General features: G+C 41.2%; 1 protein-coding gene across 1 annotated transcript in view; it reads right to left on the bottom strand.

Annotated features, from left to right (window-relative positions):
* cacna1ba (calcium channel, voltage-dependent, N type, alpha 1B subunit, a) overlaps nt 1-24695 on the bottom strand; it is a 257230-nt gene that overhangs the window by 9703 nt on the left and 222832 nt on the right. The window contains exon 48 of the mRNA XM_065471832.1: nt 1546-1780. Within this exon, the coding sequence (XP_065327904.1) occupies nt 1546-1780 (235 nt within the window). The remainder of the gene's footprint in view (nt 1-1545; nt 1781-24695) is intronic.

The raw sequence follows: 24695 nt of genomic DNA, 5'->3' as shown, positions 1-24695 counted from the left end.
AAAGTTCTTTATTTGGAGCACCATTCTACAAGAAAGATAAGCTACTGAAAGTCCTTGTTCTTAAAGTGCTTTGGCAGTAGTAGACATTGTAGACAATGTTAAACTTAATCATCATCTCGGCCTCTGATGACCTGTTTGCTGCTGCCTGCTTGAAACCGGAGGTTTTCTTCCTGTTAAAAGGGAGTTTTTCCTTTCCACTGTCGCCAAAGTGCTTGCTCATAGGGGGTCATATGATATGATTGTTGGGTTTTTCTCTGTATTTAATATTGTGCTATCTACTGTACAATATAAAGCGCCTTGAGGCGACTTTTGTTGTGATTTGGCGCTATATAAATAAAATTGAATTGAATTGAATTGCTTGGAGGTCATTTTTGAAGAAAAACAAAACAGCGGCCGACAGCACTGTACATGACTTGTGCGTAATAAGCGAATGAATAATGCAGAAAACAGAGATTGAAGTACACTGAGAGAGAGAAAGCACTGTGCAGCAAGTGTGATTTTATTGTGGTGGAAGCAAAACAGCAAAAGTAAGAGGGAATTCAGCTACAGGCCAGAGCCCTGTAGCTGGCATTAGCAGAAATAGCAGAACAGTTTAAAATTTGAATGGTGAAAATAGCACAAAAACTGTGGGAGTAGTTAAGTGGCAAAGATTAAAGAAACAGGAACTCAATAGGTTGAGTGAACCTATTGACCTTCACCAAAGTGAAGCTCACCCAATGAGCTTCACTTAGGTGATGTTAACAGAAAACATTGCGATTCCACTGACATGCAGATACCCAGTGCTATTAGACTATGAAAGTCTGGATATCTGGAATACGTGTCATTTTCTGCTTCTACGTTTTATTTTTGACCCAAACGTCTGTCTCCTTTAACTTGCATGTTAAAGAAACAAGACTGCCTTATTTCATCTGTGCAATACTATCAAAATAAGGAACACATTTTAGTAATGCTGAAAAACTAGGATGTGAGGGAGGCTATATGTCTTCCATTTAAGCTTCACTTTATTGGCTCTCTATTTTAAGTCATTATCATTTATCTTAAAGACCCATCCTAATAAATCTCCCCAAATCCTTTTGCTCTCAGACTGCAGGTATACCTGTAGTTCACAGAGCATTCCAAAGTAGAATGGGAAGCAGAGTCTTCATCTTGGACACTAAGATTGCTGGGGATCACAATCCACTGTGCACTGCTCCTCCAGATCCTTTGTTTCACCGCTTTTTTATTCTCCTACTGCACTAGAGGTTTTTTCTGGTTAAAAGGGACTTCTTCAACCCCATCGTCACCCAAGTCCTTGTTCTTAGTGAGTGGCTGGGGCTCTTGCTAATATTGCAGATCACGAGTCCTATAATATAAAGCCCCTTAAAGGAAACTATTGTTGTGAGTTGGTACCATATAAATAAATTGCAACTGAACTAAAAACAATCACATAAAATTATAGGATAGCATGATGGGACAGTCCAATACTAAGTGGGACTAGATGATACTGAATGTCTTTGTACACTGTGAGTTTGATAGTGCTTGTGAATAAATTCTGACTGACTTTACCAGCAGAACCGGGAGGTTGACCTGCCAAAGGTGCATCTAAAGACCTCTGTCTGTTCTCTCTGTCTCTATCTCTGTCTCGGTCTCTACGGTGGTGGCAGCGTCGGTGATGGTGATGGTGGTGGGGTCTCTCCTGGCTTGGTTTTTCCAGGGTGTAGTCCCTTAAGTTGACCTCTTGGGGCCGCTGTGGGGTCACAGTTGAGGCTGAGCGCTTCATAGGGCTGGCATCAGGGACAGACTGAAGGAGGAAGACGGATATAGAAAGCCAGTCAGCAATACATTTTAGAGTTGTTTTTCCCCCCAGCTTCATGTAACAACTGCATCTAATTATTTAATCCACACAGCAATTGCCCACTGCTTAATCTGATGAAGAAAATACATTACAGCAGAAATTTAATCATTTGTGTTGTGTTTTAGAATAATTGACTGTTGTGTCATGTGGGACAACAAAGAGAGTGAAAACATTTTACATTTAGCTAAAGAATGCATCAGTATTAGGAGCACAGGGCCAATCTGCCCATACAACTCTGTCTTAGTAAATAGTAAGCAAGTATCAAGATAAGATAAGATAAGATAAGATTTTATTGATCCCACGACGGGGAAATTAAAGGCAAAGGACCAGGTGTTCACTCATACCAGTAGGAGCTAATTCATTCAGCTGATTAACCTATTTTAAGATAGAATTAGTTTCAGGTTTTATAACTTTCTGTAGACTTTTCACCTATATGGAACACCCAACTGGAATGATCTGTAACAGAAAATTTATAAAAAAGTCGAAATTAATAGTGATGGGTGAATAAGACTTTTTAAGAGATATCTTCTAGTTCCAGAAAAAAAACCTCTGTATTTAGCAATAGCTAAAAAAAAACCAAACAAACTGATTTTCAGAGGTCAGAAATAACAAAGTACACTAATGTGTAAAGTAAGTAAAGTACAGATATCTAAAATTTCTACTTAAGTATTTATGTTTTTGACTACTTTTTTGCTTTTACTCCCTACATTTTTAAACAAATATCTTTACTTTCTACTCCTTACATTTTAAAACCAGGCTCGTTACTTTTGTTTTAACATATTTGAGGGGAATTATCATTTTGTCACTGCGAGTCTTCAAACATCAAACTGATTTGAACCTAAACAGTAACAAATGAATTGCAGTCCTGTTCGTTTATTAATTACCAGGGGATGTCACATTAAAAGAGATGACGTGCCAAAGTCAAAGGTTAAAAGTGCGACAGTGTTTGTTTTGTTTTTTTGCTTGTTTGTTTTCTTGACACAACACTGGGAATGAATGCAGGCATACTTAAGTTGTGGTATTTCAGCATGTGTCAGGTAATTTCAAATGCAACGTTTCTATCAGCTCAACAAATATCAGCAAACACAGAAACTCTTCGTGTGCAGTTTGTCTCACAGTGTGTAGCTAGCTTTAGCTAGCACTGTTTTTTACATGAAGAGATGGAGCTAAGTTCAGTCAGAGATGGAGAAAGATAGGAAAGACAGGACTGGAGAGGAAGAAGAGAGGTTATATTATATTTAAAGGTAAGGACTGCTCACTGGTATTTGATAAACTAGAAGGCTTATATGGATGTCCTCATGTTTTTAAATCAGATACTGGGTCTGTGCATGCGACATTATGTTTTTTTATATTGTGAAACATGTTGCAAATCAAAGTAATGTGGACAACATGTGTTTATTAAAGGTTGCATGAAAATACTCTGTAGCTTAATGAAACAGATTAGATTCCTGTGCTGTGATGAATTTAAAAGTAAAGAACAGTGTGTGCACAGTGGCTGTGGTTTCATGGTCGGAGTGCGGTTAATCAAGTGTAGCAGAGATTCATTTGAATTTTAGCTGATGATGCTTAGATTCATTAACTGAATTTCACCTTCATACCAACTGTGTAGTGTCTAATGTAAAGAAAACATAAACAGTGGACAACTCATGAAACATCTGCTTACATCTTGTTGAATTCAGTTGTGTATATCCACAAAGAGCAGCAGGTCAGCTGATCACAGCCTGTACACTAAGAAAATCTACTGGAGCAACACCAAGGCGTTAAGAGGCCAGCCAAGAGATATAATCTCTGAGTGTATTGGGTCTGCCCTGGGGCCTCCTCTAGGTAGGACATGCCCGGAACACCTCAGCCATGAGGTGCCCAGGAGGCATCACTGTCAGATACTCAAACCACCCATATTGACTCATTTCGATGTGGAGGAACAGCAGCTCTACTCTGAGCCCTTCCTAGATGGCAGAAGCCCTCACCATATCTCTAGGAGAGAGGCCGACCACCGTTCGCAGAAAGCTTATTTCCGCCGCTTATATCTGCAATCTCATTCTTTCAGTCACTACCCACTGCTCGTGACTGCACCGTGTATCGTGCAGGTAGATCACAGGTAGATGAGGTTCCCCCTGAGTTCCTGAAAGCTCTGGATGTTGTAGGGCTGTCTTGGTTGACACACCTTTACAATGTTGTGTGTAGGGGTGGGTTTTGATTATCGATTCTAGCTTGGATAACGTGATATCAATTCATTAAAATCCTGATTTTTGATCGATTTTTTCATATATAAATTTATTTTGCCCGAAACACCAGAATCTAAGGTTAAACCTAGCAAAATTTCAACAACCACCAAACAGCTAAAACAGTAAATGAGAGCAGGTAAACGGATTCTGCACAAAGATGTAAACACAAAGCATGGACCTGCTGACGGATCAGAATCAGTGAGATGTTGCACGGACACGGTCGGGGCTGAAAGCCGACAGCTCACCGATTCTGATGCACTGGCGGGTCCGCGCTTTGTGTTTACGTCCATTTTGCGCTAGATTCTGAAGCTGTAGCTTTTATCTCTCTCCAAACAATATTGACTGAACCAGCAGAAAAAGAAGATCCAAACTATGCTTCACATAAGATCGTCATGAATTCCCTCTTACTTTTGCTGTTTTGCTTCCACCATGATAAAAATCACACTTCATGTACAGCTCTCTCTCTCTCTCTCTCTCTTTCAGTGTACTTCAAGAACAGTTTCCCGTCAAAAATCTGTTTTCTGCATTATTTGCTTGCTTATTACGCACAAGTCTACCGTTGTTTACAGCGCTGTCAGACGCTGTTTTTTTTCCTTTTACTTACTTAGGAAAAGAAAGCCTCATTTCTGCTGTTGAATAGGCTACTGAACGAATTTGAACTTTTTAAAATTATGCAAAATTGCAAAACGCTTAGCAGTGTCTCTAATAAAACCTCTGTAACTTTGCTTTGCTTCACTTCAGCAGCATCAGGTAATGTTCATATGTTGATTAATGGTTTTCTTTTGTTTTTCATCTACTGCAGAATATTTTTAAGGTCATCTGCTATAAAATCCCAGGTCAGGAAAATCTTCATGTTTTTCTGTGTTTTATTCTCAGTTACTTTGACACAAAGGCATCTGCTGTGATGCTTACACCTTTGATAAAGTCTAGCAAGGGTCCGCTTTCTTTTTTATAGATATAAAAATATGGATATGTACTGATAGGTGATCAGAATTATAAGAATTATAATATTTTGCCTGCGGCAAAATTTCCCCAATTCAAATCAAATTGAATCGGAATCGAATCGATTCTAGAAATCAGTGACGATACCCAGCCCTAGTTGTGTGGAGATAAGGGGCGGTACCTCTAGATTGGTAACCTCCATCCATCCATTCGCTTCCGCTTATCCTTTTCAGGGTCGCAGAAGGCGCTGGAGCCTATCCCAGCTGTCATAGGGCAAGAGGCGGGGTACACCCTGGACAGGTCGCCAGTCTGTTGCAGGGCTAAGACACAGAGACAGACAACCATTCGCACTCACATTCACTCCCGCATTCACACCTATGGGCAATTTAGATTAATCAATTAACCTATCACCATGCATGTCTTTGTGGGAGGAAGCCGGAGTACCCAGAGGAAAACCACACAAACACGAGGAGAACATGCAAACTCCACACAGAAAGACCCCAGCCTGATGGTGGAACTGAACTCAGGACCTTCTTGCTCTACAGCAACAGTGCTAACCACCGTGCCGCTGGTAAACTCTAGATTGGTTCCCATCTTTAAGAAGGGGGACTGCAGGCTGTGCTCCAACTGTACGGGGATAAAACTTCTCCCTCCCTGGGAGAGTCTGTCTCGGGGTGGGAGAATCCATCCGTTAGTCGAACCTCGGATACAGAAGGAACAATGCGGTTTTTGTTCTGGTCGTGGAACAGCGGACCAGCTCTTTGCCCTCTCAAGGGTAAATGAGAGTTTGGCCAACTAGTCTACGCGTGTTTTGTGGACTTGGAGAAGGCATTCCATCCTGTCCTTCGTGTCCTGTGGGAGGTGCTTCGGGAGTATGCAGTGTCTAGTTGCTTTTCACTAAGGGCAACTCCAGACTGAGTCCAGCCCCTCTCCAGGAGACTGGTTCCAGACTTTCCAAGCCGTGCACTGAGGTGAGCCCAACTATATCTAACTGGTACCTCTTGACCTCATGCACTAACTCAGGCTCTTTCCCCACCAGAGAGGTGACATCCCATGTCCCAAAAGGTAGTCTCAGTACGGAGGGATCGGTCCACCATTTAACACACAATACATCCAACCCCTACGGAAACCCCAGAACATGGGTCACACAAACCCCTCCACCACAATAAGATAGCGATTCATGGAGGGGCTAACAATAGGGATTTCTTTTCTTTGTGATAGTTTTATTATTTGAAACTAAACATATCTCCTTCCAAGTTTGACCAGGAAAACTGAGGCATGTTTTCAGACAATTTCTGTATACTTAACCATAAGTATGTTTCATGGGATAATTGTGTTTTTCTACCCTAACTTATGCAAAGTAAAATAAACTGAGTAGTTTCAATCAGAACTGCCTAATGAGTAGGGCTGCACAATTAATCGCTAGAAAATCGCGATCTCAATTCATACTTATGTGCGATCTCATTTCCAAATGACAGCGATTTAAAAAAAAAAAAAAAAAAAAAAAAAAAAAGACGATTGTACCGCATTTTGATCCGGGACATAATCTGCATGAAAACAAGCGCTCACTCTTCCTGCGCAACAAATGACAAGGGCGGAGCCTTATACCACGTGATACAGAAGCCAGCTGGTTGCTAAAATTGGCAGGGAAAAAACAATGGAGAGCACGTGAGAGATGACGAAGCTGTAAAGGCCAAGAAAGTGACAGGAGAAAATCCGTCCCGGTCAACCACCCAAACATCAATAACAGGAACCTTATACAGCGCTTCCCCATACCCGTCGAACTCCCGCAGGCACAAAGAAATTACTGAGGCTATCACTTATCACCTGACCAAAGATATGGCTCCCATCAACACTGTGCAAAACGAGGGATTTAGGAAAATGATCAACACCCTAGAAAAACGCTACACAGTGCCGTCCCGCAACTATTTTTCAAATGTTGCACTACCTGCTCTATACACGCAGTGTCGAGCAACGGTGGAGACGGAATTACAAGCAGTACAACATTTTGCGGCAACGACAAAATGTGAGACATTTATTGTTTTTATGTTCATTTATTGTTTTTATGTTCAGTCTCAACTATTACGAAGTCGATGTGCAGTTAATAAGTGCAATAAATATTTATATTGGAAAAGAAAATCGTGAGGGAATCGTGATCTCAATTCTAAGCAAAAAAATCGTGATTCTCATTTTATGCAAAATCGTGCAGCCCTACTAATGAGTGAAAAACATTTCCGCTAAGACTCTGCTGAGACAAATTTAAAGCAGTATTTAATATATATCGGGTTAATGTATCGTGTTACACATGATAATTCCCATGACCTAATATTGACGTGTGTCAGTGTAAGTCTTGATGGTAACATCAGAGTTTCTGGATTTGTTCCTATAGCACTGATTTTAAGAGTCCATCAAGCCTGGGCCTATAAATTAACCATACTGTCAATAGCAGTAAAGAAGAATATTGTTTGACAGAATGTACATACAGCTAGATGAATCCCTGGAGAGTGGCGTGAATGGCTCCGCTGTAATGCAAGGGAGAAACAGAAAGAAAAGAAAGGAGAGATGAATATTAGGAATATTAAGATAGATAGAAATGATATACAGATGAGGACAAAATATTTATCCAGGTATGTCCACCAATTTCTCGATTGGGGAACATCTATAAATTATTATAGCTAATTAAGTATATTATTCTAGTTGACTAATTTTTATTTCTTTGTGTGAACCCCACCTAAGTGTGCAAAGGGCTCACTGAGTTGCATTAGATTGGAAGGCAGGTGGGGCAGAGGAGAATCAACTCATCACTACCCACCACAAGCCATACGATATGACTTCCCACCACCATCCCAACTAACCCCCAAGACCTATAGGAAGCCCTAATTTCCTCTGCATGAATACAGTCATTATGAATCTTATGTTTGAATGTGCTAGGCTTTTGCTATACATTATAAAAATTGTAAGAAGCAATACAGGTAAAGTTCAATCCCACCAGGTTAGATACCCGGGAGCAACAGCAGAGCCAACAACCACCCACTCAACCTCCCCCCCTGCAATCCCACCCAACAGATCCAGCATCCATCCGTTTCCCCTGCTGGTCCACTGTAGCCCAGCAGGGGAAATGTGTGGGCTCAGAGCCCCCAACAAGGGATCCACTAAAGAGGCAAAAAAACAGGGAATGGGGAATGAAAATTGGTGCAGAGGGCACCAATATCTCTACAAACAGATCTAATCACAAGGGCGAGGCGAGAGCAAGCAACTAGAGAGAGGCCGGGTGCTGTACATACAAACCACACTGAGGCTAGCTCATGTTAGGAATAAAAATCACAGTCAACCTATCCATTATTTCCTCAACCGCAAAACAAAAATGGCTACGACCCCTACAGTACGGAGGCCCCTTGGTCACTTATAAAAGAAAGCTTGCACTCACTGGTCCTTATCATTTAATATTCAATTAATTTAAACTAAATGCACTAAACTCAAAAGCTTGGACATGTTCTCTGATGTCTTTCTTTTTACTAAGGATCACTAAGCATCACTGTTTATTACACACCTATTTAAAACGAACTTAAAAAAAAAAAAGTGGTGTTCAGCAGGATTCGGTAAAATTTTTGTGTGTTTCGATCCAGCACTTCATCTGCTCCCTTCAGTATATCCTGCATTCTGTGACTGTCACAGATATATCAAAGAACATGGCACCCACTGTTCCTTCTGTTCTCGTCTGTCAAGACGGGCTGACAAGGGAATACCCTGAAAATTAAAGCAGATCTGCACATACTTTTCCAACCAAGATCAAGTGATACTACTGAGAATTAGAGCCACAATAGTAATCCTACATGTGCAGCAGGCACTTTCTAAAAGGCCATTAATCCTCCATTTCACATTTTTTATTCTTCACAGTAATGCAATTACCATATTCCTCTTTCTGTAAATTTGGGATCCAAAGCTATTTGGAAGAGCTATCAAAGTTTCAGTTGGCAGCAGAAGAAAAACAATACTGTACAAACAGCGGGCAGTGAGCCAGGGTCTAATCAGATTACGTTAGACTTCACCTCTCCTGTGAGAGAAGAATCAACAGCAGCTCTTCCCATAGGGCTGTGGGTGAACAAGGCACTTTGAATGCATGAATCGATTAAGATCACGCAGGAAATGAGATGCTTCTTATATTTCTTAGGCTCTTGTGAAAGACTCATTTGTAACAAAAACCTGTTAGGATTAGGTTAAGTGAATACCAGTTGGTTGCTGACTGGCCCTTGCATTCAAAGAGTGGGGTTTTGCCCAAAATGATACTTGGTGGTCAGAGACATTATCTGATCATAATGATGATAGAATGTCGTCTACAATTTCATAAAGAACAGAAAAAATATAGCAGTAAAACACGACTCTGTTGCAAATAAGACAGATTAATATGGCAGAAAATTGTTAATCTTGGGATTTTAATTTGAGTATATTACTTTATTGCTGAGTGCACGCTTAGTGTTGCTGTTTATTTCTGAGGTGATTTGTTTCAGATTAGATTTCTAAAACTTTAAACTGAATGCAGGCTACTGTCTTATAGCCTAACAAAGGCGATGCTGAAATTGCTGTAGTTTGTCTGTAATTTAAAGTGAAACTAATTGCATTGATTGAACAGGTGTTCTTGGTGTCTTTCTTCTAGTAGCTGCAATTCCAGCAGTGCAAAACAGAATTAGCAGCAGAATAAATCAAGCATAACAACACTTATGTTCTGCATCACTAAATTAATGCATGTACCTTTCAGTGACAATGCAGTACTTTATTCAGTGGTTTTAGCAATGAACGATTTAACAAGCTGGCTCATAGGATGATAAGCGACAGTTTATGGAAATCAAAAATGAGGTAAGTATAAACAAAATAAGGATTGATGAAATAAAAAAGCACGTTGAGAACCAAATGAAAGGCTATAATCAATAGAAACACTAATGGAGTTAGTTAAACTCCAGTCCGACTTGGAGGAGAAGCAAAGGAAAAAAGAAGGAAGATATAATATCAGGATTTATTCTTTAGCCAGGGGTCTGAAAGGAACACTCCTTAATAAATTCTGTAGATGAACTATAGATGTTTGCTGGCTGATAGACAAAAAGCTCACCAAGCACTTTACTCATCTCTACCCGAAGAGTAGAGAAGTTTGACAAGTGACAAAACAATAGACAGGGTTCATACGCCTTTTTCAGGGTCAAATTAAAAAAAAGAAAGCATGTTTCAATTTGCATCACCTCAGTACGACCATGTGAAAATTAAAACAAATCATCCTAGGTGAACTTAAGCACCTTTGTTCCCCTTTTGTTAAGACATAGAAAAACGCACCACCCAAAAATACTGCAAAAGGAAAAGGTCGCCTTATATGCATATAGTGTATAAACTCAAAATGCACATTTCAGTTAAAAATTAAGATGTGAAAATGTGAACAAATCAACTTGTTAGAGATATTCATCTCCCATTGAAATTAAACAAAATAAATTAGTCTTCTCATCAGATACTGATGTTTCTTTCCTGTATGACACAAAAAAATAGGAGACAGATGTTTGTTTGTTTTTTTAAGTTAATTCCCAATAAAACTAACTGTAAGATGTTTAACTACATTGCTGTCTGTATTATTGCTGAAGTCCTAAATGATCACCTTTAAAGTGTTTGTGCTAATAACATCATGTACAGGCAGACAGGCATGGAGAACAGCCCTGACTGGGAGAGGCTTTGAACAGATCACATAGTTCAATTCAACATATAAGACTTCAAGAATGCACAAGCATCTACTTAAAATCTATTTATTTAATTTATCATCTATGATATTATTATGTACAATTCTAATGTATTTTGTTCATCTCCCTTAAATAAACAGGCAGCCTTAAAGTATGAAATATTCATATAAAAAACAAACAAGCAAACACATAAATGTGTCTACTGTCTCAGTGGCTGATAGTGGCCCACAGGTCTCAGTGTGAGCTTGAAGCCATTTATAATGTTTAAGTAGTTTAATGTGTAGGTGCTGACGACAAACACATTTTGAATGAAAGCCGGGTAACTTTGGTAGCACAGAAACAAGTGGCTATTCTTTGTGACCATTTGGATCGGTCCCTCATATTACCATTATTTCACCCAAAGGCACCAAGTTAATACTTAAAAAAGCTGCAGCAATACACACAAATATAAACAGTACTTGGTGACAACTTTGCTTTTAGTTTGCAAAGTTTGCTTTTAGTTTGTGGTCGACAAATGCGCCGTCGATTTCCCCAAATTTGAAGTGTGGTCTGGTGTAGTCTTCGTGGTCCCATATATCCCACAATTCATAGCGCGGCGGTGGGTGTGGTTGACTTTGCCGAAAAATACGGCAGACGGCTAGTGATGTGCGATACCACTCATTTCCTTTCCGATCCGATACCAAGTAAAATTCAGAGTGGTATCGGCGATACTGATCTGATACCGATACTTTGTACAAAAACATATTTTTTTTACTGTATCTTTTATTGTATCTCAAATTATAGCTTCATAATGATTACAGGATGTCAGGTTACTTGTTCTTATCACTTAATAATGCAGAATTGTCATATAGAAATAAAAAAACTGAAGTTGTGTGCCATTTGAGCATGTTGCCTGGCTACAGCACTAAAGGACTCTGCGAGAGATGTCTGTCTCGCCCTAGCAGCACCTACCCCTCTCCTCTTCAGTTCGCCTCAACATACCTCATTATATTCTGTGATATGATTTACAGTGAGGTGTTTGACGAGGTAAATGGTGTAGCCACAACACCTCACTGTCTCACTTTAGTTCCGGTTGCGCCGTAACATGGCTGCACCGACGAGAGCTCCCAGTCATCTCAGCAAAAATGTTATTATTTATTTTGTACTGCTTTCTATTTCTGTGCGCACAGCGCGATCATACACCCGGTATGACAGACAAACGCTTTTGGAGCTACGTTCGTCAGCCAGTTCGGACTTTGAATCTGTGGACGCTCTGCTGCCTGGGATCCTTTGTTTACTTGCGCGACGTCGAGGGAAAACAAAGAGGGGGAAACGCACCGGAGTTTTGTGCCGAACGCGACAGAGAAACAGCAAGCCACCTCTGCCCAGCATCCTGCTCGCGAATCTCCAGTCTCTTGACAACAAACTTGACGAGCTGCGTGCACGGATTAAACACCAACAAGACACCAGGAACTGGTGTGTTCTGGCCTTCACAGAGACATGGCTGGAGCCCAGCGTCCCCGACTGCGCCATCACGCCGGATGGATTCACTGTTTACCGGGGAGACCGAACGAAGGACTCAGGCAAGAAAAGGGGAGGAGGGGTGTGCTTTATGGTTAACTCTTTGTGGGCTCGAGATGTGTGTATCTTAAAAACTTACTGCTCTCAGAGCCTCGAGCTACTGACCATTAAAGTCAGGCCTTTTTACCTCCCGAGGGAGTTCAGTTCAGTTCTCCTTTCAGCTGTTTACATTCCCCCACATGCTGATAAAGCTACCACTATGGACGAACTGTATAACATCATTATTGGACTTGAGAACAAAAATCCAGAAGCTGCCTTTATTGTGCTGGGAGACTTCAACAGAGCCAATATGAAGAAGGTTCTCCCCAAATACTATCAGCACATCTCCTTCCCCACAAGAGGTGATCAAACACTGGACCACTGTTACACTCCATTCAAAGAGTGCTACAAACCCCTCCCCCGCCCAGCTTTTGGCAAAGCAGACCATTGTTCCATTCTGCTGCTGCCTGCATACAGACAAAGACTAAAACAGGAAAAACCAGCTTCCAGGGTCATCTACAAATGGGACAGTGAGGCTGAGGAGGTCCTACAGGACTGCTTTGACACAACTGACTGGCAGATATTTGTGGATGCAGCTGATGGCAACATCAATGAACTCACAGACTCTGTCACTGGATATATTGGAAAGTGCATGGATGATACCATCACAAAAACCACTTTCCACATATATCCAAATCAGAAACCCTGGGTAAATAAAGATGTTCGCGCCAAGCTAAAAGTGCGGTCCTCTTCCTTTAACTCCGGGGATGCTGATGCATATAAAGCAGCCAGGTATGACCTCCGAAAGTCCATAAAAAAGGCCAGAAAGGACTACAGGGACAAAATGGAGTCCAGCTACCACAGCTTTGACACCAAGCGACTGTGGAATGGACTGTGCTGCATCACTGACTACCAGAAGGACAACACAGGCAGTGTTCAGCCCACTGCATCTCTCGCAGACAAGCTCAACAACGTCTATGCTCGTTTTGACGCAGACAACAGAGAGCAGATCCTCTACCCTCAGGAGGACAGTGAGGCTGTAACTTTAACTCTGAAAACAGAAGCTGTGAGATGGACTTTTAAAAAGGTCAATCCTCACAAAGCTCCAGGACCGGACGGCATCCCAGGCCGACTTCTCAGAGTGTGTGCCGACCAGCTGGCAGAGGAGTTCACCAACATCTTCAACCTCTCCCTGAGGCAGTCAGTGGTCCCCACGTCCCTCAAAGCATCCACCATCATTCCTGTTCCCAAAAAATCAGTGGTCTACTGTCTGAATGACTATCGTCCTGTTGCACTGATATCCGCCATCATGAAGTGCCTGGAGCAGCTGGTCAAAGGTCACATCTGCTTCTCCCTCCCTGACACACTGGACCCTCTTCAGTTTGCCTATCGGACAAACAGAGCCACAGAGGATGCCATCGCCCTGGCAACGCACACCACCCTCACTCACCTGGAAAAAGGGAATACATATGCAAGGATGCTCTTCATCGACTACAGCTCGGCATTTAACACCATCATCCCCTCAAAACTTGCCACGAAGCTCGTCGACCTTGGGCTGGGAACACCAATCTGCAGATGGATTCTAAACTTCCTCACAAACAGGCCCCAGGTGGTGAGAGTTGGTAAGCACACCTCCTCACCACTCATCCTAAACACAGGTATGCCCCAGGGTTGTGTGCTTAGCCCCCTCCTATATTCCCTGTTCACACACGACTGTGTTGCTAAACACGAGTCCAACATCATCATCAAGTTTGCAGATGACACAACCATCATAGGCCTCATCACAGACAATGATGAGACGGCCTACAGAGAGGAGGTGATGGCACTGTACGAGTGGTGTCTGGAAAATAACCTGACTCTCAACATCAGCAAAACTAGAGAAATGATAGTGGACTACCGGAAACGACCAGTCAGGGAACACCAGCCCATCCACATCAACGGTGTCAAGGTCGAAAGGGTCAGCAGCTTCAAATTCCTTGGAGTCAACATCACCGAGGACTTCTCCTGGACCCTTCACACAGACACTGCTATCAGGAAAGCTCGCCAGCGGCTTTACTTCCTGAGGAGGCTGAGGAAGTTTGGCAATGAACGCCAACATCACCTCAAATTTCTACAGGTGTGCAATCGAGAGCTTGCTGACGAGCTGCATTACAGTTTGGTATGGAAGCTGCTCTGCCAGCAGCCATAAATCACTACAGAGGGTGGTGAAGGCAGCAGAGCACATCACTGGCATGAGGATTCCTGCCATTCAGGACATTTATCTTCAGCGATGCCTCCGTAAAGCACACATCATCATCAAGGACCACAGCCACCCAGCACATCAGCTGTTCTCCTTGTTACCATCTGGCAGACGTTACAGGAGTCTGTCTGCTCGGACTACAAGACTTAAAAACAGTTTCTACCATCAAGCCATATGACACCTCAACCACAACACTTAAACACACACAGCACAGTCCACAGGACGCACTCAGAAGCTACCCTGCAGCTTCACAAGTACTCTGTATAATCTGCACTGGTCACTCCACTTTATTGATATTTATATTTAAAAAAAAGTGCAATACTGTAACAACTGCCACAAAAAAACAAAAACAAAACAAAACTTTTGTACTGTTTAGTTTGTACTGCTGCTCATTCCTGTGCAATATCCCATCTGCCCCCCCACATTCCTATTTAAGATTTTCTTTATTTAATCACTAGTGTGTACATACATATATATATATATATATATATATATATATATATATATATATATATATATATATATATATATATATATATATATATATATATATATATTTAGTCAGTTAACTGAAAATCTCTTTTTTTCTTTTACTACATCTTATTAATATTTTGCTCTTTACTATTTTTCTATTTATTTTTTATTATTTTATTTTATTTTTTTTCTACTGTACCATTCTGCTCGTCAAATACATTTCATTGCGACGTTGACCCTGTGCTAACTTGCATATGACAAATAAAACTGAAACTGAACTGTCTTGCCACATATATCGCAAACCCCGTCTTGGCTGTTTGTGGAGGTAAAATACGTCTGCACATGACTCCATTTACGCCCAGCCATTGTTGTGAGTGCGCATGCCACAAATTTATAAAGCCGTATTTCGCACATGACTATTAAAGGTGGAATAGGAAGTAGTTCCTTCCAATGTAGACAATCCGAATGATATAGGTTCTTTCCACTCTGTTCCTGTTAAAGATAAACTACAAATTTACCCTAAATTACTAAAATATCGATATTTTAATACGAGAATCGATTCTAGAACACAAATGACTGGTATCGGAGGAATCGATATTTCAGTATCGATCCACACATCACTACAGACGGCTGAAGCGGGGCAGCCGAAGAGTAAACTTTCAAAAGTAAGTACTGAATATTATGTCACTTATTTATGTGCGAATGTTTAATAATGAAGAACATTAAAACATTACTGTTGGCCACACGTAGCAAAATTATGTGACATTAGTGATGTTAGTACTTTCAGCGTCAGCTTGGTTTTAAAGCCTTTACTTTAAAATATACGCCGTTCAGTAGTTGACCTTAATCTTACAGAGAATGTGATGATTTTAATGGATAATTAAAGTCAGTAATATATAAACAAACACAACAAGTTGAAAGTCAGTGAATGCTGCTCGGTTTGCAGTCCTGAATATCACGGCACAAGCAGGATTCACTGCACTATTAATGTTAGCTATGTTATACTGCTGCCTCTGTTCGGTGGTGTTCTGTTCGGACTTTAACGTTTGTTTGAACGAGCTGACGGTTCACTGTTAAGCTGAAAGAAAGATGCTTTAATCACAGGAGTCACACATGTGTCACTGTACCATCTGGGAACTCTTCTTGTTTAGCACTCGTAATAACACAAACACTAAATTAGGGGTGGGCGGTATAAACGGTATACGGTAGAAACGATATAAATTTGGCCAACGACTATACCGCTCTACCGCGATAGTGCATGTTGATGGTGTCATCAAGCTGCGCCTGTTTTGGTATTGCAGCAGCTGCAAACAACATCATCTGCAAATTATGCCGGGTGACAGTAATAGCAAAGAGACAAAGCACCTTTGGAAGATGGGGAAAGCCAAAAACTGTGCTTCCTCCACTTCCCTACCATTGATTCATTAATGCTGAATTCTCTTGCAGCTGCTCTATTCCCATGTTGTTGCAGTATATTAATGACTAACCTCGTATTGTAGATGGATTATCTCAGTTGTTCTCCTGACTGAAGTTTGATCCGTTTATAGCATCCTGCCATGCAATTGCATTTGTCCCTAACCACCAGAAACCCTCACGTTAACTTTTATCAAGTGGAAAAAGGTTAGCGGCCATCCTTCAGCTTCACTGTGCTAATGTTATGCTAACGTAGCTGTTTTGCTAGCAATCGCTTAGCACATCATTATATACCAAGGTAGCCCAACTTCAGTAACCCTACAAACGTCACTGCTGTTTAGTTTTCTGTCTTCATTTATGTTGGAAGTGATAGCAGAGCTGTACTTTAATTTTTTCAGAAATCTCTCAGTCAGAACATGGCATATCATGTTTAGGTGGAAACTAGTGAGCTAACTTCCTGCTAGCTTCTAACTCCGTTGAATTTAATAAATTCTGTTTTCATGGATGCCTGGATGTTAAACTTAATTGTTACACCTGGTAAAGCAGCAACGCTGATCATTTTATTAAAGATGAAAGAATTTAGACAGCTTTTAACTCTCAGTGATGCCGCAGTGTTCGTTTGACTTTGGGACCTGAAGGAGACGGAGTTTTGGACCCAGATTACTCCGCGAGGCTCCTGACTACGGCAGCCGTAATGCTCCGGCAATCCATCAAGCAGTGCGCCTTCATAGCTTACCAAAGTCGTACTAAAACATTTTTGACAGATTTCTGCACGTACCACATAAAATCGGTTCGAGGTCAGTAAGCACAACCAGAATTCACACATAAGGCGCACTGTCGATTTTTGAGAAAATTAAAGGATTTTAAGTGTGCCTTATAGTGTGTAAAATATGTTATACAGAAGAAAGGAATATATCGCGATATATATCGTTACCGCTCATGCTTCAAATTATACCGTGATATGGCTTTTAGGCCATATCGCCCAGCCCTACACTAAATCCTCCTTCTCTTGTGCTGTTTTGTAGAAGTGTATACATCTGAGATTGTTACAGACAGGTTACTTTGCTAACCTGTCTGTCTGTCCTGCACTCACTCTCTTTTTCTTTCTCTCTGATTGTGTAATAAAAGTATGAACATGTATTTATAAGTTACACTTGTGTTTGAATCCTGCAGCTTATTACACATTTGATTTACATGTGTGACAACTGCAAGTGTACAGAGTGAGGACAGACTGAGGGACCCACTGTTGCACATCATCTGTGAGGTTTTGCACCCCTGATGATCCACCAGGACAAACTCAGCAGTGTGTGAGGAAGAGGAGGAGGAAGAGCCAGCAGCAGCTGACAGATGGAGAGAATAGACAGACTGTTCCCTGTTTGTGAAGGACTGATAGAAAAGTTTAAAATAACTAATTGTCTGTCCTGAATCGGTCTTATTAGGTAATGTTCAAATAATTTTATCATTCCAGTGTTTTCAGTGTGGGAGAAAGTACTCAGGGCCTTCAAGTTAAACACAATGAAAGGCAGAAACAAGTTTAATGTTCAGAAACCTAAAGTATGTATCAGCAGCAGAATGGACCTAAAAATAAATGTTTGTTTCAGTTCTATGAAGCTTTGAGTATTTTGGATTAGTAGTAGTGCTGTGTTTGTTGTATCATATTGCTGTAATTGTTTATATGCTTTATAAATTTTGAGGTAAATTGATCTATAGCGTTAGTCTACCATCCTACGGCTGGACTGCTCCGCTATACAGCTGCTGAGCTCCTGCGCCTTCGCGGGCAGCTGTCGCTCCCATCGCCGGCGGAGCTCCACTACCACCCGGACATCACTTTCCAGCCTCACCAGGGACACATCCATCGCGGGTCCCGCAGGATTTTTCATAACTCCAATGGAACTAAATCGTTTTGGTCTGCTACTCGCCGCCCTCGCAGGAACCCTGATTGGGCTGTCAACCATCGATCTCTACCCCACCTGCCCAGGGCGCCCACCGCGATTAGCAAAAAAGAAAATACTCCACTCAACTTCGGTCTTCTAAACATTCGTTCATTGACAAATAAGGGACCTCTCATCCAAGACCTCCTATCTGACCGTAAGTTTGACTTTTTCTGCTTAACTGAAACCTGGAAACAACCTGATGACTTTTCTCAGCTAAATGAATCTACTCCTCTGGGGTTTGTTTACTTTTCTAAACCCCGCTGCTCAGGTCGTGGGGGTGGTCTCGCGATCTTCTTTCGCCAGCACTTGAAAGTCCTGCCAGTTAATGTTGACACCTTTAGTTCTCTAGAAGTCCTTGCATGTGAGCTGACTGGACCCATTCCCACCATCATAGCTACTGTATACCGCCCCCCCAAACCTAACCCTGTCTTCCTCAGTAAATGGCCTATATTTGTATAGCACTTTACTAGTCCCTAAGGACCCCAAAGCGCTTTACACAACCAGTCATCCACCCATTCACACACACATTCACACACTGGTGACTCAGTGACTTTGCTAATCTACTAACCCATCTTTCATCTCTCTCTCCAAATGTGATCTTGGTGGGAGATTTCAACATTCACATGGACAATAATGACCTTCTGCTCACCAGAGACTTTTCCTCCTGTCTCGAAGGCTCTGAATTTAAACAACTTATCGACTTTCCCACTCACTCTAAAGGACACACCCTGGACTTGGTCTGCTGTTCTGGTCTTACTCCCTCGAATCTTTCTGCTACTGAAATCCCCATAACTGACCACTTCCTCCTTTCATTTAACCTCACTCTCTGCTGCTCTTCTACCAAGCCAACCCGTCTCATCTCGTTCTGCAACATCAAGAACATTGATATGGACATTCTCACTACCAGTTTGGACAATGTTCAGATTCCGGACTTCTATTCCACTCCCGATGATTTGTTGTTATATTATAATAATTGTCTATGCACTGTCCTTGATTCTCTGGCTCCTGTAAAAACTCACTCTGTTTCCTTCGCTCGCTCTGCTCTCTGGTTTACCTCTGACCTCCGAGCTTTGAAGGCCAAAGCTCGGCAGCTAGAGCGTAAATATAAGAAATCTGGTTTAACTGTTGATTCAGAAATCTATAAATACCATGTACTTCAGTATAAAGACTCCATCAGCAAGGCCAAACAAAGCTTCTACTCTGGTATTATCAGTTCTTATGAGGGTAATGCAAGGACTCTGTTTTCAGTTCTTAACAAACTAATTCAACCCCCCAACGCTTTACCACCACACTTCTATTCCTCTGAAACCTGCAACTCCTTGATGCTGTTCTGGACTGCGAAAATCAATAACATCCACCAGCAACTCAGATCAAATGTTGTGTCTACCCCCTCTCCAGAACCTTTTCTCCTTTTTGAGCCGTTTTCCACTTTTCATCTTCCCGATTTATCCAATATTTCCGAGTTCATATGTAAATCAAAGCCTGCCACATGTCATCTTGACCCCATGCCCACGAGGCTTGTGAAATCCTGCCTCTCTTCTTTACTCCCACTCATCTCTGCTATCATTCACTCTTCTCTCACCACCGGTATCGTTCCCTCCCTATTCAAGACTGCTCTAGTCACTCCTATACTGAAAAAACCTTCTTTAGATCCTAACAACTTTAACAACCTCCGTCCGATTTCCAATCTACCCTTCATTTCTAAAATACTCGAAAAAGTGGTTGCAGCTCAACTTCATTTACACCTGGTTAATAATCTACGAGAGATTTCAATCTGGTTTTCGCTCATGTCACAGTACAGAAACTGCTTTACTTAAAGTCACTAATGATCTTCTAATCGGAGCTGACTCTGGTCTTCTCACCATTCTCGTCCTTTTAGATCTGAGCTCAGCCTTTGACACCATCTCTTACTCTGTACTTCTAAGCAGACTTTCCTCTCTCGGCATCTCTGACACACCCCTCGCCTGGTTTCAATCATATCTCCTCGACCGTTCCCAGGTTATTCAACTAAGATCATTCCGCTCTCGTCTATTCCCCGTCACCTCTGGTGTACCCCAAGGCTCAGTTTTAGGCCCTCTTCTCTTCATAATATACATCCTCCCTCTAGGTACCATTTTCCGCAAATTTGATCTCCAGTTTCACTGTTTTGCTGATGACACCCAGTTATATCTCTCTTGCAGACCTGATTCCTCCCTCCCACCTTCCTCCCTTTCAGAATGTCTATCCGAGTTAAAATCCTGGTTTACCTTTAATTTTCTAAAGCTCAATGAGGATAAAACTGAGATCCTCCTTATTGGCACCAAATCCAACCTTTTGAAGGCGAACCATTTCTCACTCACCATCGATAACTCCACAGTTTTCCCTTCTCCTCAAGTTAAGAGCCTTGGTGTCATCCTAGACAGTTCACTTTCCTATAAATCTCACATCAATAATCTCACCCGTTCTGCCTACTTCCATCTACGCAATATTAACAGATTACTTCCTTCTCTTTCCACCCAGTCTACGTCCATTCTTGTCCACAGTCTTGTTACCTCCCGTATTGACTACTGCAATTCTCTTCTGCATGGTCTCCCCCAAAAATCCCTCCATAAGCTTCAACTGGTTCAGAACTCTGCTGCTCGCATTATCGCCAGAACCCCCTCCTACCAGCACATCACCCCTGTTCTTCAGGAACTTCACTGGCTCCCTGTGAAATTCCGGATAATATTCAAACTTCTTCTGCTCACCTTCAAGGCCATTCATAACCTCGCTCCTCCTTACCTTTCTGACCTGTTAACCACTACCTGTTCTGCCCGTTCACTTCGATCTTCTTCTTCTATCCAGCTTGCTGTACCTTCCTTCCGCCTCACCACCATGGGAAGCAGAGCTTTCAGCTGCTCTGCTCCCAGGCTGTGGAACTGTCTACCCCCAGAAATAAGAAACATTGGTTCTCTCCCCCAGTTTAAATCCCAACTCAAAACTCATCTGTTCAAATCTGCATATTCACTGTGAATCCACTGTTTGTTAATTTTATCTTGTGCTTTTGTTTTATTGTTCTTATTTTGCCATTGTTTTACTATGTGTTTTATCCTATTGTAAAGTGTCCTTGGGTGACTTGAAAGGCACTCATAAATAAAATTTATTATTATTATTATTATTATTATTATTATTATTATTATTATTATTATTATGATGATGATGATGATGATGATGATGATGATGATGACGATTTTCTCACCCAGTAAAGGAACATTTAATATAACAGTCTACTTTTCATTCTATCAGAAACAGTTATCACAGCTTGTACATTTTCTTTTTACACATATATGTAAGCATTGAGCCAAATGTAATAATGCTAGCATATTAAACAAACACAGTGTTGGGGAGTAACGGAATACATGTACCGCCGTTACGTATTTAGAATACAAAATATGAGTAACTGTATTCCGTTACAGTTACCGTTTAAAAAGGTGGTATTTAGAATACAGTTACTTTGTTGAAATAAATGGATTACACGGCGGTACTTTCCTGTTTCATATTGTCGCGGGTCAGGACTGTTTGGGTTTGTTTGACAGCTATGTTCTGTTGTTCCAGGCGGCAGCGTTACGGTTGCCATGGTTACAGGGTGACGCTCTCTCTCTCTGCGTGTTTCCTGGGTGAGAGAGCGCTTTTTTGTTGTTGTTGTTGTGCTAAGCTAAAAGGCAGAGTGTTACAGGCATGGCCCTAAAGAATGTAGCCTCATGGGCAGTGTAGTCTGTGCTGCAGCGAGAATGGACTACCATACACGTTATGTGTCTGTGAGCGAGGGAGGGAGAGAAAGGAAAAGTCCGAGCTGTCACGGAGCAAAAACAGGAGCTGGAAGGATGTAAATATAATAATAACCACTGCAGCCAAGAAGAGTGCCTGACGAGCCCATTTGTAAGTAAGCTATTAAGACTCAACTGTACACTGTGTTCGTGTTTTCCTCCGGAAAAAATAAGTTCCGTTGGAGCAGCCTTTCAACGCCTCTCTCTGTCTCTCGCTAGCAAAGTTGACCCAGACAACAAAGTAAAGCTAGTTTTCAGCTACGAGAGTAGTATTATACCTGTGGCTTTTTTTGCCCCCCCCCCCCCACCCCACCCCAACCCCTCAGGCATCCCCCCTCCCCTATCCCCCTCCGCGTTCATGTGTGCGCGTGAACGGACTTTTTGCGCGTGAACGGACTTGTGAGTTCAGAGGTCATATGAGTTTGTGTTTAATAGCGTTTTATTTAATGAAACCATTATGTGTTTTAATTAAACTCTTTTTTAAAGGATTGTATAGGTCTCAGAGGTCTGTTATTTAGACATAGATGATTTAATTTAACTAGTTTAGGGGTATTTTGTTTTTTCTTTAGTGCTCTGAAACACACAGAGGCTAATAGTTTCAAACAGAAAGTTTCTCCACCTTCTAAATACCGTGTATTCCCACACAGCATTTAATTTAACTATTTAGGAGCATTTTTGCTTTTAATTTAACTATTTAGGAGCATTTTTGCTTTTTCTTTAGTGCTGTTTAGGAGCAAATAGTTTCAAACAGAAAGTTTTCCACCTTCTAAAAACAGTGTATTCCCCCACAGCATTTAATTTAAATAGTTTAGGAAGATTTCACTTTTCTAATAGTTTCACAGGCTAATAGTTGTTAAATAGAGTACCACAAACAACATGTATTCCTTTAGAAATAAACTTTTTATAGGGATTCTTAACTCTGCAACAGTTAGACCCCCAACAGTCAGCAAAAGAAGTCATGAAACAATAAAAGAGACGCCCTTATCAAGAACATCCCAGCACACACCCATAGATGATTTAACTGTTTTAAGAGCATTTTTCTTTAGTGCTCTGAAACACACAGAGGCTAATAGTTTTAAACAGAAAGTTTCTCCACCTTCTAAAAACACATATTCACACACAGCATTTAATTTAACTGTTTTAGGAGCATTTTGCTTTTTTCTTTAGTGCTCTGAAACACACAGGGGTAATAGTTTCAAACAGAATACCACAAACAGCAGGCATTCCTTTAGAAATAAACAGGGATTCTTAACTCTGCAACAGTTAGACAGAGGGGGGTTACAGTAGACCACCTACAGGCAGCAGAAGAGGTCATCCTTATCAAGAGCATCTCATCTGTACATGGAGTTTTCAATACAAACAGTCTCCTTTATCTTATGTCAGAGGTCCGGCGGAGCCAGGTCCATCGGAGCCACCAAAGCTTTTTCACCTTTTATCATGCCATTACACTTTATACTGACCATCCTCCAAACAGGTTTCACCTTTTGTTTACACCTTTATCTCTGCATCTCAGAGGCCAGCTGAAACCAAGCCCCACACCTATATAAAAACGCCCTAATCAAACACCCTGTATTTTCCTCACTACTTTACAACGAGCCTTGAGAGCATAACACTTCGTTCATCAGCACAAGCATTTTACTTTTAATTTAACTAGTTAGGAGCATTTTACTTTTCTTTAGCGCTTTGAAACACACAGAGGCTAATAGTTTCAAACAGAGTGTCACAAATAACATGTATTCCTTTAGAAATAAACTGTGATACTTCTAAAAACAAAAAAAACAAACACATATTCTTTTCCTCATCACTAGCCATTTCACCATTTTATTTAAATATCTGAATTTTCGGAATGATGATCCAAGCGGGACACAGAGGCTGCTAGTTTTAACGCACCAGAATGCAAATATAAATAAAAGCCTGACTATCCTGACAGCCTAGCTGCAGCGACACCTTTCTTTCACACGGATGCCTGGATGTGCGTTGGAGCCGACTTTGCTACCCGCACACAGCGTTTCTGACCTACGGGCGCTGCTTATACAACAGAGAAAAGCAACAATACAGCGTGTTTCTCTGCTCCAAGGCATCAGAGGGCCTTTCACACGGTAAGCATGTCTGTTATACCCAGAGCATAAATGTCTGTATGTCAGTACTGATTATACAAACCCTGTTTAAAATGTGACACATATGCTGTCCGAAAACAAATCCTCTAAATTTGCAAAGTTACTGATTTAAAAATATATTTTCGAATTTTTAGTTGCATGACAAACATACGATAGACTCTTGAGCGTATTTATTTATATAGCTACATTCACAATGGTACAACCGTGCTAAATAAAAGATGCCCAAGCACCAAAGCACTCTAATGCAAGCCTCTAAACTGTATGTTTGATAAGTGCATAAAGTGTACCTCTACCTCTACAGCTGAAAACAGTTTGTATCCGCACTCTGAGGGTCTGCTGAATTGTTTTTAATATTGCGCTTTTTCACGAACTGCAGATGATGAATTCCTCTTTATTGGAGAAAGTGTCCTTAAGCTATTGTTGCTCATACTTACTGAGTTCCCTAGCTACTTCTTTACTATGTCAGTAAACTTTTTGAA

This window comes from Pelmatolapia mariae, linkage group LG12 (assembly GCF_036321145.2).
Source record: "Pelmatolapia mariae isolate MD_Pm_ZW linkage group LG12, Pm_UMD_F_2, whole genome shotgun sequence".
Taxonomy (NCBI): Eukaryota; Metazoa; Chordata; class Actinopteri; order Cichliformes; family Cichlidae; genus Pelmatolapia; species Pelmatolapia mariae.
The sequence above is the reverse complement of the archived record's forward strand: the minus strand, read 5'-3'. Positions and strand labels throughout refer to the sequence as shown.